Here is a 16,050-nt window from a genome sequence, read left to right as displayed (position 1 = left end):
CATCCAAGACCTCCTCTCGAGTGATGGGGGAGGATAGTGACTCGTTCCATTCCTTAGAAACCTTCGGGAGAGACAGGCCCTCCAGGAATTTGGATTGTGCGCCGGGATCAAGGGCGTCACACGAGTAGAGTGCCGCATAAAAGCGCCCGAATATGGCCGCCTTGTCCGCATCTCTATGCTGAACAGAGCCCGCCTGATCGCGAATACCCCCGATATAATCTTTCTCGCGTTTGTCCCGGAGCTGCCGGGCAAGATGGCGCCCGATCTTGTTGCCCTGGGAGTAGGAGGTACGTCTAAGTCGCAAAAGAGTAAATTCCGCCCTGTTATTATAATGGGCCTTCAGTTTCCCTCGCACCGCCGTCAGGGGGCGTAGGGTCACCCTGGAGGGGTTCGCCTTGTGGGCCTGTTCCAAAGTAGCCAGTTCCAATTCCAGAGCCTCCCTCTCCTCGCGCCTTAGCTTATTCAGGTTCGCGTTGAGGGCGAGGCATGTGCCCCGTAAAGAGGCCTTGCATGCGTCCCACGTGGTATACACCGACGTGTCTGTGGGTGGATTGAGGAGGAAAAAATCACCAATCGCCTTGCGTAGGGCCTTACATGATTCCTCATCTCGCACCAGAGCTGCCGGGAAATACCACTTGCGCCAACCATCCCCCCCGGTGGCCCAGTGCATTCCCAGAACCACAAGGCTATGATCCGATAGCGAGAGCGGAAAAATACTAGCTAATTGTATGTCCCCCCGAAGGGCCTGACTAATCAAGATATAATCAATGCGGGAGTACGAGTGGTGTACGTTGGAAAAAAAGGTGTAATCCCTGGTCTGCGTGTGGAGAAAGCGCCAACTGTCAATCAGCCCCATGTCTCCTAACTGCCGTTTAGTTTCGTCTGAGAAGACGCCAGTGTCTGCCCTGCGGCCCCCAGAGCTATCCAGACCCCTGTCCCATATCATATTGAAGTCGCCTAGTAAGAGTAAATGACCCTCCACAAAATCCCCCATCTTGTCCAGTAGATCCTGCAAAAAGCCATTCTGTCCTGCATTAGGGGCATACAATACAGCAAAAGTACACAGGCGGCCACGCAACAGTCCCTTCACCAGTAGCCAACGGCCGTCCCTATCCACACTCACACCCATGGGTTGAAAATGCAGGGAAGCCCGGAAGAGTAGGGCCACCCCTCTATGCTTCGTGGCTGCAGAGGCCCTGTAGATAAGGGGGAACTGCCTATGACGAAGCCTCAACTCATCCTTCCTAGCCAGGTGGGTCTCCCGGAGGGCCACCACATCCAAATGGTGATCTATGATGTACTTCCAGAGTTTCTGCCGCTTCTGCGGGGAGTTAAGGCCCTTTACATTCCAAGTTCCTATGCTGACAGGCATAAGGGGCAACACAGATTCCACGCCATGCTCACAGCCAGACAGCCACGGTGCCCGCACCGGTCCCGCACATGCACCACGAACCAAGCCCAGGGAAGAGAAACAGACACAGGGACTCTAGGGAAGGATCACAGCCACCCCAGGAGGCCCACCCGGTCACTCCGCAAGTCCCGCGTGATATCCACGTTCCTAAGGTACGCAAGGGTCAAAGAAGGCAGATCCCGAAACAATGTACAAAATATAGAAGAAAATATCAATAAAGGCCCTTTCAACACACACTCATCACACACTGCCGCCGCCACCCCCGAACTCCCATCCCAAATCGTCCTGTCATGACATCCATATTCAGAGCGCCAACAAACCCACCCTCTACCCCCCCAAGAACAAAGAACAACAAAATGCAACTCAAGGCACTGAACCTGAACCTCGCAGTCTTCAGTTCCAGCAGGTCACGGTTCAAAAGTCCCCTACTAGACTGGGGTTGGGGCAGGGGTGTCCACCTGGGGACCCCCAGGTCCAAAATCCGGGGTGTCTTCTCCAAAAGTACCTTTGTACCCCGAGGACCTCAGGCCAAGAGCCCCTCCGATGCCACTGCATAAGGTCGGGGTCACGCTGCTCCAGAGCTCATCTGGGAATCCGTCATGGTGGCGGAGGCCACCGAAGCCACTGCGGCCCCTCTCTCCTGCTCACTAGTCGCCGAATCCGGCCGCCGCCGCTCCGGGGACGGGCCCACCCTGTGCCATGAGGAAGAGCGACGCCGTCTCCGGAATGGAGAGCCACGCGCCTCCTGCGACGGCTCCGTTTCCTCAATACCCAGAAGATCCTTTGCCTCCCGTAGGGAATTGATCTGTCGTAGCCGATTCTCCCATCGAAAGATGATCCGGAAAGGATGGCCGCAGGAGTAGGATATTCCGCGCCCCCGGAGAAAGGCGGTCACAGGTCGGAAGTCCCTTCGTTTCTGCAAGGTCGTCGCCGCCAGGTCCTGGTAAAGCTGGGGGTGATGGCCCCTGAATTGCAGCGAAGCAGTGGTTCTCGCTTTTCTCAATATCTTTTCCTTTATCTGAAAGTCATGTACGCAAACGAGGATATCTGGAGGTGGCCCCCCGCCCCTCCTGGGCAGCCCCACTCTGTGCACTCTATCCATCTGGATGTCACGCACCTCTTCATCCTCTAAGGTCTGGAGAAACAAGGCCAGGACGTACCCACGCAGGTCCCCCGCTTCCCCGTCCCATGGCACTGCTTTAATACGAATGTTATTTCTTCTGGAGCGGTTTTCCAAATCCTCTGCGTGGGTTTGCAAATCCAGATTCTGCTCCGTGAGGCGTATGATGTCCTGTTGGAGTTGGTGCACATCATTCGCCATGCTACGGTCATGGTCCTCCAGCGTCGCCACCCTTTCGCCAATCCCATCTACGTCCCTCCGTACCTCCCGGAGGTCCGAGGCCAACTGTGTACAGAGTTCGGAAATGTCTTCCTTGATAGTTGCGAAGAGTTCCTTCATGAAGGCTTTAGTTGTTGGCGCCTCATCATCCGATTGCCTGGAGGAGCCGCTGGCTCCCGGCGACGCCGGCTGCTGCGATGATTTGGGGACTACCTCCTTCCCCGTCTTCCCCCCTCTGCGTTGCGAGTTGGACATGGCTGCGAGCTGCGTCCACGCACTTCCACTTAGGCACTGGATAGCTGCCGCTGGGAGGGCGAGGCTCGGGTCGGTGACTCACCGCGTTAGGACGGCCCGTTGATGGTGCTATTCGCCCTCTCTAGAGGTCATTCAGGTACTCCGTCGAAAGTGCGGTCTCTCTCCCACCAGGCCACCACTACTCATCGATGCTGCTAGCGTTCAAGGGTCCTTCCAGCCCCAGGGGCAGAAAGCGGGCGGGAAGGCTTACACCCCAAAGCTGGCGACCAGGCACGGGGCCTGTGGGGTCCCAATACAGCACGTGTCCCCGCCAACGGTCAAGACCCGGGAGGAGGCGGTCCGGTCCGCCACCGTCAGAGCCCCTCCAAATTGGCGCCAGGCGCTCAGTCACTAGAAGGACCCACCACCCAGGTGGGCGGCAATCCTGGCGCTCCGCTCTCCAAGATCTGCGCCAGCAAGCTGCAAGTCCTCCGCTCCCCCCTGGCGCCAATGCACAGCTGAAGGGCGCAGCCGCGCCGGCGGAGCCTCCTTCGGAGAAGTTCACCACAAGCGCAATGTCAGGCCACTCCACAGTGTCTACCAGCAGAGCCAACTGGGTATCCAAAGCTCCGCCACTACCGTGAGCCGGCCGCCAGATTCTTATGACTCTCCTTGCGTTATGCGGGCGTGTGCAGGAATACGCGCCGGCCCTCCAGCCACTTTCACTCTCCAGGCTCGAGTCCGGAAGGCCCCAACGTGGCGCGCGTTCCTGGGCAGATATTGGGCCTCGCTACCACGCAGCTCTTCCTTCCCTCCCCCGCCGGTAGACACACCAGTCTGCTGCCCTCCGAGAAGGGGGATCCACCTGCTCTTCCCCCGCCGGGCCTGTGCTACATCGCTCGGATCAGCTCCGTGTTCTAGGGGCCGCCCCTCGACTCGGTGTCCGGCTCTTCTGTCAGCCCCCGGCGGCGTCCAGCCACCGGCGCGGCCCGCCGAGTGCTCCTCCCAGCGCCTTCCAGCAAGCGCTCCTCAGCCGGCGAGTTCAGTTCCCCGCCTCACCCGCTCAGCGCGATACAGCCAGTGCCGGTGCTGTGCCAGGGCTTGGGTCCGCTCCGCCTCCTCCGGCCTCTAGGTCACGCGAGGCCGCCGCCTCACAGGCCGCAGCTCGGCTCCCCTCAAACGGCTCCTGCTGGCCACCCTCCGCTGAGGTGACGACACCGGGGCACACCGCTAGCAATCGGTAGCCTCCGCCGATCGGGCAGCACAGGCAGGACGCCTCGGGACCCCGCAGTAAGTCGCTATGCAGGATCGGCGTCAGAGAGGCTCGAGAAAGCGTCCTACTCCGACGCCATCTTGGCCACGCCCCTCTAGAAGCTTTATTTTTATTCTTCTTGTTTGCAAACATGTTTGCTCTTTCATATGAAAGAGATACGTAACAAGGTTTTAAGTGGTTTGTGGGAAAGGTGATGGTGTGAACATGTATTATATGAGATAAAGTACCACCTGGCGCACATTATAAGATTACTACGAGTCACCTCGGAGTCCAATAACCGTATAAAGTAACTCTGTCTTCGGCCTCATTCCTCTATATAGTAATGGAACTCCTCGGTGACAAGCAATATCCTTATAATGTGTGGCCGGAGTTACTTTATCCCTAATATATTTTCACTGAATAAGGTTAAAGTGAAATTATAGTTGGTTTTGTTATAACACCTTAATGGATCTTTAAAAAAATTAAAAAATAAATTCTTAAAAAACAAGGGTAAAGTGCATTCATAGAATAAAACGTAAAACTGATCAAGCCACTGCAAAATGCAAATTATAGTTAGAACCACAATACATAACTCGCACTACGGGTGTGCAAACCCTAACTCAGCATGTTACGTGTGATGATGCGATGACATTTTACATAGTTAAAGAGTTTACTAAAGGCAGGATGCTGCTGTAGGGAGGCCATTGCTACTTTTATCTTCCCTTAAATCCATTCATAGCACACTTGGGACTGAGCTAGAATTCGGGTGGGTGAACTCACAAGTCACATACAACGAATCACGTAGTGTATCTGTCTTTCACAACGAGGCCGTGTGCACTCTTGGAGAACTCTGCAGTGGCAAGAACATCCCTGGTCGGCCCTGCTGTTGAAGCTGAATACAGACTAGGATTTTTATATCAGGAACTGGAGACGACTGCGTCTTACCCAATGTAACTGAGCAACTGGAAACACAGTTCCCTCTCTAGACTGTGCATGTCGGCTATTCTCAATGAACACCACATCACTTTTATCCGACTATTACGTGTGAGTCTGGCCAGTAATTTCTCCCTTGAATTGCGCTATTTCCAGTTCCTCAGCTGGAATAGGGACGGTCAAGAAAGGACGAGAGCTACTGTCCTATTTGTCTCATGCAGAGTCCCATAACCAGGCCTGTTTCTGCACAGGAAGGATGCAGTCCTGTGTGGAAACAGAGAAGAATGCAGCGACACATCTGCACCCAGTGTACTCTGGGGGTCAGTATCGCTCAGTGGGTTCACCCAACAGCAAATGATCCCCTCAGAGACTTTCTAAAATCTGCTAATATGCATTCTAAAGAGGTTACATGTGTTAGTATGCACTCCGCGTGTCCATGTATAGCGAAACACATACCTGGGGTGACTTTGGACAGCAATAAATATGACTGTGTTGGTCCTGTCTCCATGGAGTCTGAGGGGGCGTCTTCATCTGCAGTAATTGTGTCCAGGTCTAGGCATGATGGGGGCACAGGCTGATCCTGCTCTTCAGGACAGAGCAGTTCTGCCTTGCTGTTCTGATGTTGATGCTGTGATTCAGGATGCAGTGGTTTGAGTATGTAGCTCTGACCTGAGCCCTGTGCATCAGTACAGGCTGGTTCTAGCTTGTAGTTCAGATTTGAATCCTGCTCCTCTGTGTGCAGTGGTTCCACTGTTTTGTTCTGATCTGTTTTTTGTGCTTCAGGAAGCACCGATTCTCTCTCTCGATCCAGTGCAGCAGTGTGCAGTGATTCCACCGTGTTGTTCTGATCTGAACCTGGTGCATCTGCACAGCTCTGATCTAGCTTGTCCTTCTGCTCTGGTTCCTGTGCTTCAGGGCACATAGATTCTAGCTCGTAGTTCACGTTTGGATCCTGTGCATAAGGAAGTTCCAGCTTCAAGCATAAGTGTTGCTGTAGGCGCTGGGTTTGTTGTGACCCCAGCTCATCAAAGGGCAATAGCCCAGACTCTATGTGTTCGTCTGATGACATCCCATCAGGTGAACCGGGTTGTAGGCTGCGGTTCTCTTGGAGATCTTGGAAATAAAAACACATAAATTCTTCCTCCAAGGGATCCTCAGGTTCCGTCCCATCTGGCAGTGTGGGTTGTATACAGTGGTTTTGCTGTGGTTTGTGTCCTTCAGGAAATAGCGGGTGTGGGAAGAGGTTCTGTTGCTGGTCCCAGCTATTAGTAGACAATGGGGATGGTTCTTGCTTCAGGGGCTCATCTGGCTCCCTCTCTTCTGTGAACGCTGACTGTACGCTCTGGTCTTGCTCTGGTGCCTGCCCATCAACACATTCTGAGTGAAGACACAGGTTTGCCTCCAGTGATCTGCCTGGAGGATCTGTCTGAGGGCATATGGATAAAATACAATCCAGCTGTAGTCCATTTCTATTTGGAAACCCAGGTTGCATGCACTGGTCTTGTTGCGACTCGTGTACATCTGGAAACCCAGGCTGCATGCACTCTTCCTGCTGCGACTCATGTACATCTGGAAACCGAGGCTGCTTGCGCTGGTCTCGCTTCGACTCGTGTACATCCGGAAAACCAGGTTGCAAGCACTGGTCTCGCTTCGACTCGTGTACATCTGGAAACCCAGGTTGCAAGCACTGGTCCTGCTGTGGGTCACGTCGATCTGGAAACACTGGCTGTAGACAAAGGTTTGGCTCCTCTGGACTCCCTTGAACATCGGTCGGAGAAGGGAGCGTACACTCCTGCTTTAGTGCATGCCCATCATAATACACTGTCTGAAGACACAAGCTCGGTTCCACTGGCCTGTCCAGTTGAGGTGGCGCCGGAGACCGGCTAACAGCACAATCTCTAATGCTCGCTGGACAAACCACCTCCAAAGACACTCCACCATTATCTAGGGAACCTTGATCCTTTTCTATCCAGATTTTCTTAATCAGCCCAGCGACTCTAGAAGGTACGCCCTCCACAGTATTCAGCAAGTTATCCAGTTTGGTTTCCAACTCCTCCAGCATGGATAAAAGGATAATGTGGGGCAGGTCCTCCAAAAGCGGTTCCAGGTCCTGGTCCCTCTGAGCATCATTTCTGGATCTTGAAGTTGAGACATCATGAAGAGCTAAAGATGAGACTGTGGCTCTTACGGATTCACGTGAACACTGCGCTGTCACTTTCTTTCCTGGAGCCCGTCTTCTCCCCATTCTGGTACTTTGATTTTCAAGTCTCAAGTGTCTGCAGAGAGATGGAAAAGAGAAAACACAACACGTTATCACAGGACAGTTAGGTCAAAATATTCCTTCCCGTCTCACCAAACCCGGTGTGATCAGAGAACATCGCTCATGTCGAAAACCACCCAAAAATGCAATCATTACATTTTCACAATGCCCATAACCTAGTCCATACATTATGAAAGAAACTTATTTGAAATGTGTTTCCAGCACAATAAGCTTGATTTCGATCTAGGCAGTATGGTTTAGCCATCACTGTTTCAACTTGATTAACTGCGTGCCTTCTTGGTGGCCCAATCACTCTATTTAGATGTTGGCGGGTCCATAAGAGAAAAGAACGCCAGAGTACCACTGACTCTGCCAGGAATTTTCAACTGAACTGACGGTGTAAGAGGCAGAAGCAGCTGTTGGAGGCACTCCAGCCAAGATGATTGGCGAGCTATTCACGCTGTAGCTTTCCGTCGAGCCAACTATGGCTGGAATCCCTCCTAATTTGAGTTGGAATCAAAGGAAATAAGGAATAAAAACGTAACTTTTTTGTGTTTTCCACTACTGTTTTTTTGTCTTTAATCCCTTCATCCAGGTTCCACCTCTCCTGTTTCGACAGCACCACGATGCCAAATGACTCAGTTGTCGCAGGGATCTGAGGTAAGCTACTTTTACATTTGTCTTACTATGAATCATGTGTTGACAATTGCTGTAGCCTTACATATTTTTGCATTGCTCTTACATTTAATTTTTTTCTCCTGTGTAATGCAGTAGTCATCATTTAATAATTTAAAAAGGTCAAATGAATACATCTGTATTGACACTTGAAAAAATATATTGTGGCTGTGGTGCCTGTGGGTGTGCATTCAATAGCGTGGGAATGTTGTTTGTGTGGCATTCAATATGTAACAAAAAGGGGCATGACACTACGTACATATGTATTTAGAAGCACACACAACATATGTGTATGGACACATTAATAAGTAGTACTTACCAGTCTCCACTCCACCAGGGACTCACTCCGTCAGCAAACTGCAGCTAGGACAACCCCAGCACAACGGGGATATCGAAATAGGCTTGAACAATACGACTGGCCTGATTGAGACGGAGTTATCTTAGCCAGCAGAGGAGACCGCCGAGTCAGGGTGGTGTGCCGCTTATGCGATGGAAAACAGTCTGTCGGTGTGGAAAATGGCTCAGCCAGCACACACCTAAATACAGCAGGTGGGATACCGGCAACTCAACGGAGTACTTGAAGCTGCTGCCGTGGAGTGATGGAGGGAATACCGCCAAGATCTAAACAAGGCCCTATGTCTATTCCTTGCTCTGTCCAAATTACACACGGTGTTACCTAAAAAAGAGAACTGCAGCCATCGAAGGTTTATAAAACCCTGGCAGACAAGACTGCGCTATCATCCTCACTGGCACTGTACAGCTCTCTTTTGCAATATTCGGTTCAGTGACTGAAGCACGCGCCAACATATCAAACCTCTACAAGATCTACAAAATGCTGCTTATGTCATTGCATTTATAGAGAGCATGTTCAACCTGGGGTTTCTTGGCACTGAATCAGAAATTCATAAAAGAGAAGACAACAAATCAGACAAGAATGTAGCATTGGTAGGCTTGTGGGTTATCATATTTCTGGGAAAACACTTAAGTTAGATTCAAATGTATCTAACCGGGAGAGAGTTCCCTATGGAAGGAGCTTGTACCAAAGCTGCAACCACCTGATCTGATCTTCTATAATTTTGGAATAGCAAGTAAATTCAAGTGAGATTGTAAGTTTTGTACGGGTGTATGCATCTCCACCTGGCCTGCAATGAAGTGAGGGGCCAGACCTCTCAACCCTTTAGAGCTGAGGCAGAGGGTCTTAGAGCGGATTTGTTATTTTAATATAGGTGTGACGTGTGCCCACCTTAGAAGACGCTATAGTAAACAAGCTGCATCGCTGTGAATTACTCGTAATCTATGAATGGTGATATGGGGTATTCTTACATATACTCGGTTGGCATAATACGATCTAGATATAACTACAGCCACTGCTGCTGCTTTTCTTGCTGAAAGTGGGAGCAGTAGCATTATTTTATTAAGTAGTTTCAGTATAAGTATACATTTAGATCTTACTGTTGTTTGTTGTTAAGATTATTATCGATTGCTTTAGGTTTCCCATACTGGGTATCAGCTGGGAGAACTTTTGATGAAAGGGGCTAGTATACCCCCGGATCTGTCCCATGTGATATGGGAGCGAGTGGTCAGGCGTGTCCTTAGAAGAGCCCCCTATGCCCCAAACACTGATATATGGCTTCTGGTTTCCTTTGCACAAACTGCATACACTATGGCGGTTAGCCGGCATCAGGAGGGTGGCTGTATATTGCTATCCGATCTATACCCTGGAGACAGGTTCATTTCTATGCAAGAAGCCCAGGAATCGTTTGCCCTAGGGCCAGGCGAATTCCTGCAATATGCAAAGATAGCAGCAATGGCACGACAACTATGGCCCTCGTTTCCAGAACACACTAACACTCTATACATTGTTGTCAATGTCGGGGTCGTAATTACACACTTATATTGGGCAGTATGCTCCGATAAATGACTAAAGCCCCTTCCAATTGAAACGGCTTGGCAGCGGCATATTGAAGACCCAGTGGCTCAGGATAAATATGAGAATAAAAAGGGTGGCAGTGTCTGCTCGTTTTAAGCTAAAACAATAAAATATTATACACATGATCTACCTCTCCCCCAAACGCCTGCACAGTACAAATCCCACTAGAGACCAGAACTAACACACAGAGATCGCAGACTTTCTACAAGTGATCTGGCACTGCCCAATGATACAGGGCTTTTGGCACTGCCCAAGGATACAGGGCGTTTGGCACTGCCCAAGGATACAGGGCTTTTGGCACTGCCCAGGGATACAGGGCTTTTGGCACTGCCCAATGATACAGGACTTTTGGCACTGCAGAGGGATACAGGGCTTTTGGCACTACCAAAGGATACAGGGTTTTGGCACTGCCGAGGGATACAGGGCTTTTGGCACTGCCCAATGATACAGGGCTTTTGGCACTGCCCAAGGATACAGGGCTTTTGGCACTGCCCAAGGATACAGGGCTTTTGGCACTGCCCAGTGATACAGGGCTTTTGGCACTGCCGAGGGATACAGAGCTTTTGGCACTGCCCAATGATACAGGACTTTTGGCACTGCCCAAGGATACAGGGCTTTTGGCACTGCCGAGGGATACAGGGCTTTTGGCACTGCTGAGGGATACAGGGCTTTTGGCACTGCCCAATGATACACGGCTTGTGGCACTGCCACCAGGATACAGGGCTTTTGGCCCTGCCCGAGGATACAGGGCTTTTGGCACTGCCCAAGGATACAGGGCTTTTGGCACTGCCCAAGGATACAGGGCTTTTGGCACTGGCCAAGGATACAGGGCTTTTGGCACTGCCCAAGGATACAGGGCTTTTGGCACTGCCCAAGGATACAGGGCTTTTGGCACTGCCCAATGATACGGGGCTTTTGACAATGCCCAAGGATACAGGGCTTTTGGCACTGCCCAAGGATACAGGGCTTTTGGCACTGCCCAAGGATATAGGGCTTTTGGCACCGCCCAAAGATATAGGGCTTTTGGGCTGAGGTTTTAGTTGAATTACAGGAGGCCATTGGCTGGGAGATTCCTATATGTGCGTGTATGCTGGACCTTCTTCCAGAGAACCCAAAAAGGAAGCTCAGTAGCCAATACACTATGCGAGGCTCCTTATAGCTAAGAGGGGAGCTGCAATCCACTGGATGAGTCCCCGGGCTCCGATGAGGAGGGCTTGGGAGGTTGATCCAGTGGAGTGGGTCTGGCGTTTGCATAGGTTTAAATTTCCACTTGAGAAGGACGAGAAGAGACCCCAAAGCATAGGAGGCCCTCGCCACCTGGGCTGAGATAATTCAGGGCCTACTCACTTACACATGTTCTCTAGAGGGGGACATGCCGGAGAGAATGGAGGTGAGCGAATGACACCAAGGGGAGGGGAGAGAAACTCTTACAGCTGGGAAGATGATGCTCTACGGGGGACTGCCATGCTCAGACTGACTCTGTTAACAAGATCTATCTATATATCTACTATGAAAGCTCAGGGGGTGGGGGTGGGGGTGGGGGTGTGATTTGAAGGTTCAGGGTTTAGGTTTGCCCATTCTAGATCAGTGATGATAGGACGGATTCGCGCCCGTGGGTCAGTTGACCGTTGCTGTATTCGTTCAATAACGGATGATTATGCCTGACTGCCTTACATATGAATTGCCTTTATTGACTATTAAACTGAAAAAGATTTCAAGATTATTATCGATTATCACGCCCAGCTTTTAGCTGTGGGTTTAGGCTCCGGTAACAATTTTATTTTTGTTGGCGAGTAACGTTGGATCCAAAGATTGATCCTATTCTTTAGAATTACAATCTCAGTTTTGTTAATATTCAACAAGTGAGATCATACGTTTTGTACGGGTGTATGCATTTCCACCTGCCTTGCACCCTTTGGAGGTGAGGCAGAGGGTCTGATAGTGGATTTGTTATTTCAATATAGGTGTGGCGCGTGCCCACCTCTGAACATGATGTAGTAAACAAGCTGTCTCTCTGTGAATAACTTGTAGTCTATGAATGTGTTATTGGATAATCTTACATATACTCGGTTGGCATAATGCGATCTAGATAGGACTGCGGGCACCGCTCTTGCTTTTCTTGCCTAAAGAAAATCTGAGAGAGTATGCGCACGAAGGTCATCTCTCTCTCACTGACACCGCCTTTTCACTGCATGACTTAGCTATTAGGGGTCTGCTCTTGGGAGGACTTCTTAATGTCAGATCATTGCCAAATCATGCTGACGAAATTCAATTGCTAATTGACACCCATAACTTAGATGTTCTTTTTCTAACCGAGACGTGGACCCACGCCGACTGTGAAAACGAACTAGATGGGGCTTGTCCACAGGATTTTAAGATCTTGCATTTCCCTAGACCCAAAGGCCGCGGTGGGGGGGTAGGCATTATCTATAGAGCCTCGTGGCTCATTACCATCTTAGACATGGATCCGGTCGCTGGGACCGAGCTCCTCGGCCTCTCTATTAATAGTCACACAGGAGCTACCTTCACGGTAATTATCTGCTACCGACCTCTGGGGACTTTCAGCTCCCAACAACAACAATCGCTACTTACCTCCTTCACCAACATGGCGACTTCCCACAACAAGCTAATCATCTTAGGTGATTTTAACCTTTGGCCGAATGGTACTTTAGACACTGGACTGCACAATCTATTGCTCTCTTGTGAAAGCGTGGGACTCCAACAACTGGTCAAGGTACCCACTCATAAAGCAGGGCATCGACTCGACCTCATCTTCTCTACCCCTCAGCTAGTACACCTGAATGACATCCTGCCCATGGGCTGGACTGATCATTCTCTTCTTAAATTCTATATTACTAATAAGGGGGCGAGAATGCCGGCACACAGCACCTCCTCGGAATTCATGTACAGAGATTGGAAAGCTCTGGGAAGGCTGAGAACTACTGGTGCCGTGTTCCAAGTGGAAGACAGTTTCTCCCCTAATAATCCAGTTGAGGACAACTACGAGGCTCTCTGCACCAGGATATCCTCAACTACTGACACCCATGTTCCCTTAAAAAGATGCAAGCTTAAGGGTAGAGCATCATCCCCGTGGTTCGACGACTCTCTGAAGGCCCTTAAATTAGCATGCAAACAAGCTCAGAGGAAATGGAGGCAAGGATACTCCAATACTAACAAGCTACTCTGGAAAATCAAACTCCTGGAATATAAATCTGCAATTACTAAATGTAAATCTACTTACTTCTGTTCCACTATAGTTTCAGCCGCCAACAGCTCCAAAAGCATTTTCCAGATCCTTAACAGCCTCACCCACCCTGACTGCCAAAAAAACAATCCCTCCCACACAAGCACTTTGCGACAATCTCGCACTGTTTTTCAAGGACAAAATTGAGACTATTATCCATAACCTGAGCACCTCCCCCTCACTGGGCTGCCTCAATGGCCCTGGGGTTGACACTACTGACCATGATATGGTGAGCCCAGGGTGCCAACCTATGGACTGCTTGCAGGAATTCCCCCCCATTCTGGAGGCGGATTTCGACAGCCTGGCTCGCGGGATTTCTTTGGGTTCCCCTCTCGACCCTTTGCCCCCTAAGACCTGGAAAGCTTTCGGAGAGGAGCTCTTCTGCACTCTCTGCAGGATCTGCAACCAATCCCTGCGCTGCGGACTTGTTCCGGCTCCCTGGAAGCAGGGCCTTATTACACCTTTGCTGAAGAAACCCTCCTTGAACCCCGAGTGCCTACTGAACTATCGGCCTATCTCCCTGCTACCATTCCCAGCGAAAATTGCCGAGCGCTGGGTGAGCTCTTGTCTCTCTAAACATCTGGAGCAGAATCACATCCTGGACGAAATACAATTTGGTTTTCGTCCGGCCCATGGCACTGAAACAGCTCTTCTCACTGCCATGGAGGACCTCCGTATGCGCGCAGACAGGGGCAGGCAGCAGCCCTGATCCTGCTGGACCTGTCTGCCGCATTCGATACGGTTAATCACGTGATTCTATTGAAGAGACTAAGAGAGGCAGAGGTTGACGGCACCGCCCTGCTCTGGTTTCATTCCTTCCTGCGGGAGAGGAATCAGGCTGTGTCCGTTTCCCCGTTTCAATCTGCCTTCTCCCCAGTACCCCATGGGGTGCCTCAAGGCTCGTCCATCAGCCCTATTTTATTTAACGTCTACCTTAAACCTTTGATCACGTTAATAAAATCCCATAGGCTAAAATCCATAAACTATGCTGATGACACTCAGCTCATCCTCTCTTGGGAGGGTGAAGAATCGATCCCTCTGGAATCGTTTCACGACTGCCTGAGAGATACAGCTGGTTGGCTACACAACAACTCACTACAGTTTAACACCTCCAAAACCGAGGTTCTGTTCTGTGCCGGAAGCCGGATCCCACGACTGTTCCCAGTCGAATTTTGGCCCCCTGAAGCCCCGAAAAAGCCACAGCCGGTTACCACCGTCCGCAATCTGGGTGTCATGATGGACAACAAACTCAGCATGGAAACCCAGGTTGCAAAAACAGTATCCACCTGCTCGGCCCTCTTGCGCTCTCTACGCAAGATCATGCCACTTCTCCCCTCACAGGCCCGGGCGTTAATAGTCAGGTGTACTATTCTTAGTCGCCTTGACTATTGCAATGCGCTGCTGCACGAGGCTCCAGCTGTACTGCTAGACCGACTCCAAAGAGTTCAAACTGCCGCTGCCAAACTGGCCCTCGGCTGGACTAGGAGATCTTCGGCCACTGCGGCTTTGGCCGAGCTTCACTGGCTCCCTATGAAACAGCGAGTGGCTTTTAAATCACTCTGTCTTGTTTTTAAAGCACTGCATGGAGTCGGGCCTAGCTCCCTGCAACCCATGTTCACCTGGTACATCCCAACCAGAGCCCTCCGCTCCTCCACAGCCTGTCTTGTCACAGTACCAAGATTCAACAAGGTCAGGACTGGGGGGGGATCTTTTAGAGTTGCAGCCGCAAAACTTTGGAATAGCCTGCCCCTTGATATTCGCCAAACAACTGATCTTCTCCCTTTCAGGAAACGGATCAAAACCTGGCTTTTCCCCAAATGTTAAACCCTGGGTACCCTACTCTTGTCCCCCCACTGCCTTCCACCTTAGGAGTTATTTCCAGCGCCAGGATACCTGCAAGGTGACAGCCGCGCTATACAAATGCTTTCAAATAAATAAATAAGTAAGTGGGAGCGGTGGTGTTATTTTCTTAAGTAGTTTCAGTATAAATGTGCATTGAGAGCCTACTGCTGGTAGTTATTATCGTCCATCCCTCCAGACTTTTAGCTCTAGGTTTGGGATTCTTGAGTATCTCCGGGACATCTCCCATCTTTTTCAGTTACAGAAGCACTACAGCATTTTGAAACGCACTTGAATCGATCGCTTCCGTTATTGATTTGCTGAAAACGCTCTGCAGGGGATTGCTGGGGTCAGAGATTCCATGACTCCTGGAGGGCAAGGGTCAGTTGGTGAGCAGATTTGACCTTGATCACTACTTCATGGAGCTTGTTTATTTCTTCAAACAAGGATAAGGAGAGGAGAGTTCTTTTCAGACTCAACTTCAGAATTACTACTGTTTTTTGTTAATAAAAAAATGATTGAGTGTTACAGAATGCTTCGATAGGAAACAGGGTAGTTCTGATTTTATCTGGGGACGACAAATCATTCAGGATATCAAAAATCTTTTTGTTTATTATTTGCTCCTAAGATTTTAATAGCCGAGTAAGAGGAGTGTTCATGTAGAGGTTTTGCCTTTATGTTCTGTAAGTTCCGTTTTTAATTTGTTTTATCCTCTCTTCATCATCTCATTTCTGCCAGTCTCGACTCATGCCAAAAAGGGGATTTACCTATGCCTCTGTGTACATAATTACAACATTTAATGTTCATCAAAGAGAAAACCACACTGTTAGTTAACTCAGACACTTGATTTATGTCAATTATTTTTGAAATTCATAAATTGTCCGTTACTTGCGACAAGAAAGAATACATAGTCAACTTCACATTGAACACAAC

At 50.1% G+C, this 16,050-nt stretch overlaps 1 protein-coding gene across 1 annotated transcript in view; it reads right to left on the bottom strand.

The window, feature by feature from the left end:
• LOC147736825 (uncharacterized) overlaps positions 1-7,414 on the bottom strand; it is a 467,810-nt gene extending 460,396 nt beyond the window's left edge. The window contains exon 1 of the mRNA XM_086952705.1: positions 5,626-7,414. Within this exon, the coding sequence (XP_086808831.1) occupies positions 5,626-7,414 (1,789 nt within the window). The remainder of the gene's footprint in view (positions 1-5,625) is intronic.
• Positions 7,415-16,050: the final 8,636 nt, after the last annotated feature.

This window comes from Lissotriton vulgaris, chromosome 1_2, assembly GCF_964263255.1.
Source record: "Lissotriton vulgaris chromosome 1_2, aLisVul1.2, whole genome shotgun sequence".
NCBI classification, from domain to species: domain Eukaryota; kingdom Metazoa; phylum Chordata; class Amphibia; order Caudata; family Salamandridae; genus Lissotriton; species Lissotriton vulgaris.
Note: the sequence above shows the minus strand (reverse complement) of the source record. Positions and strands in the feature narration are given on the sequence as shown.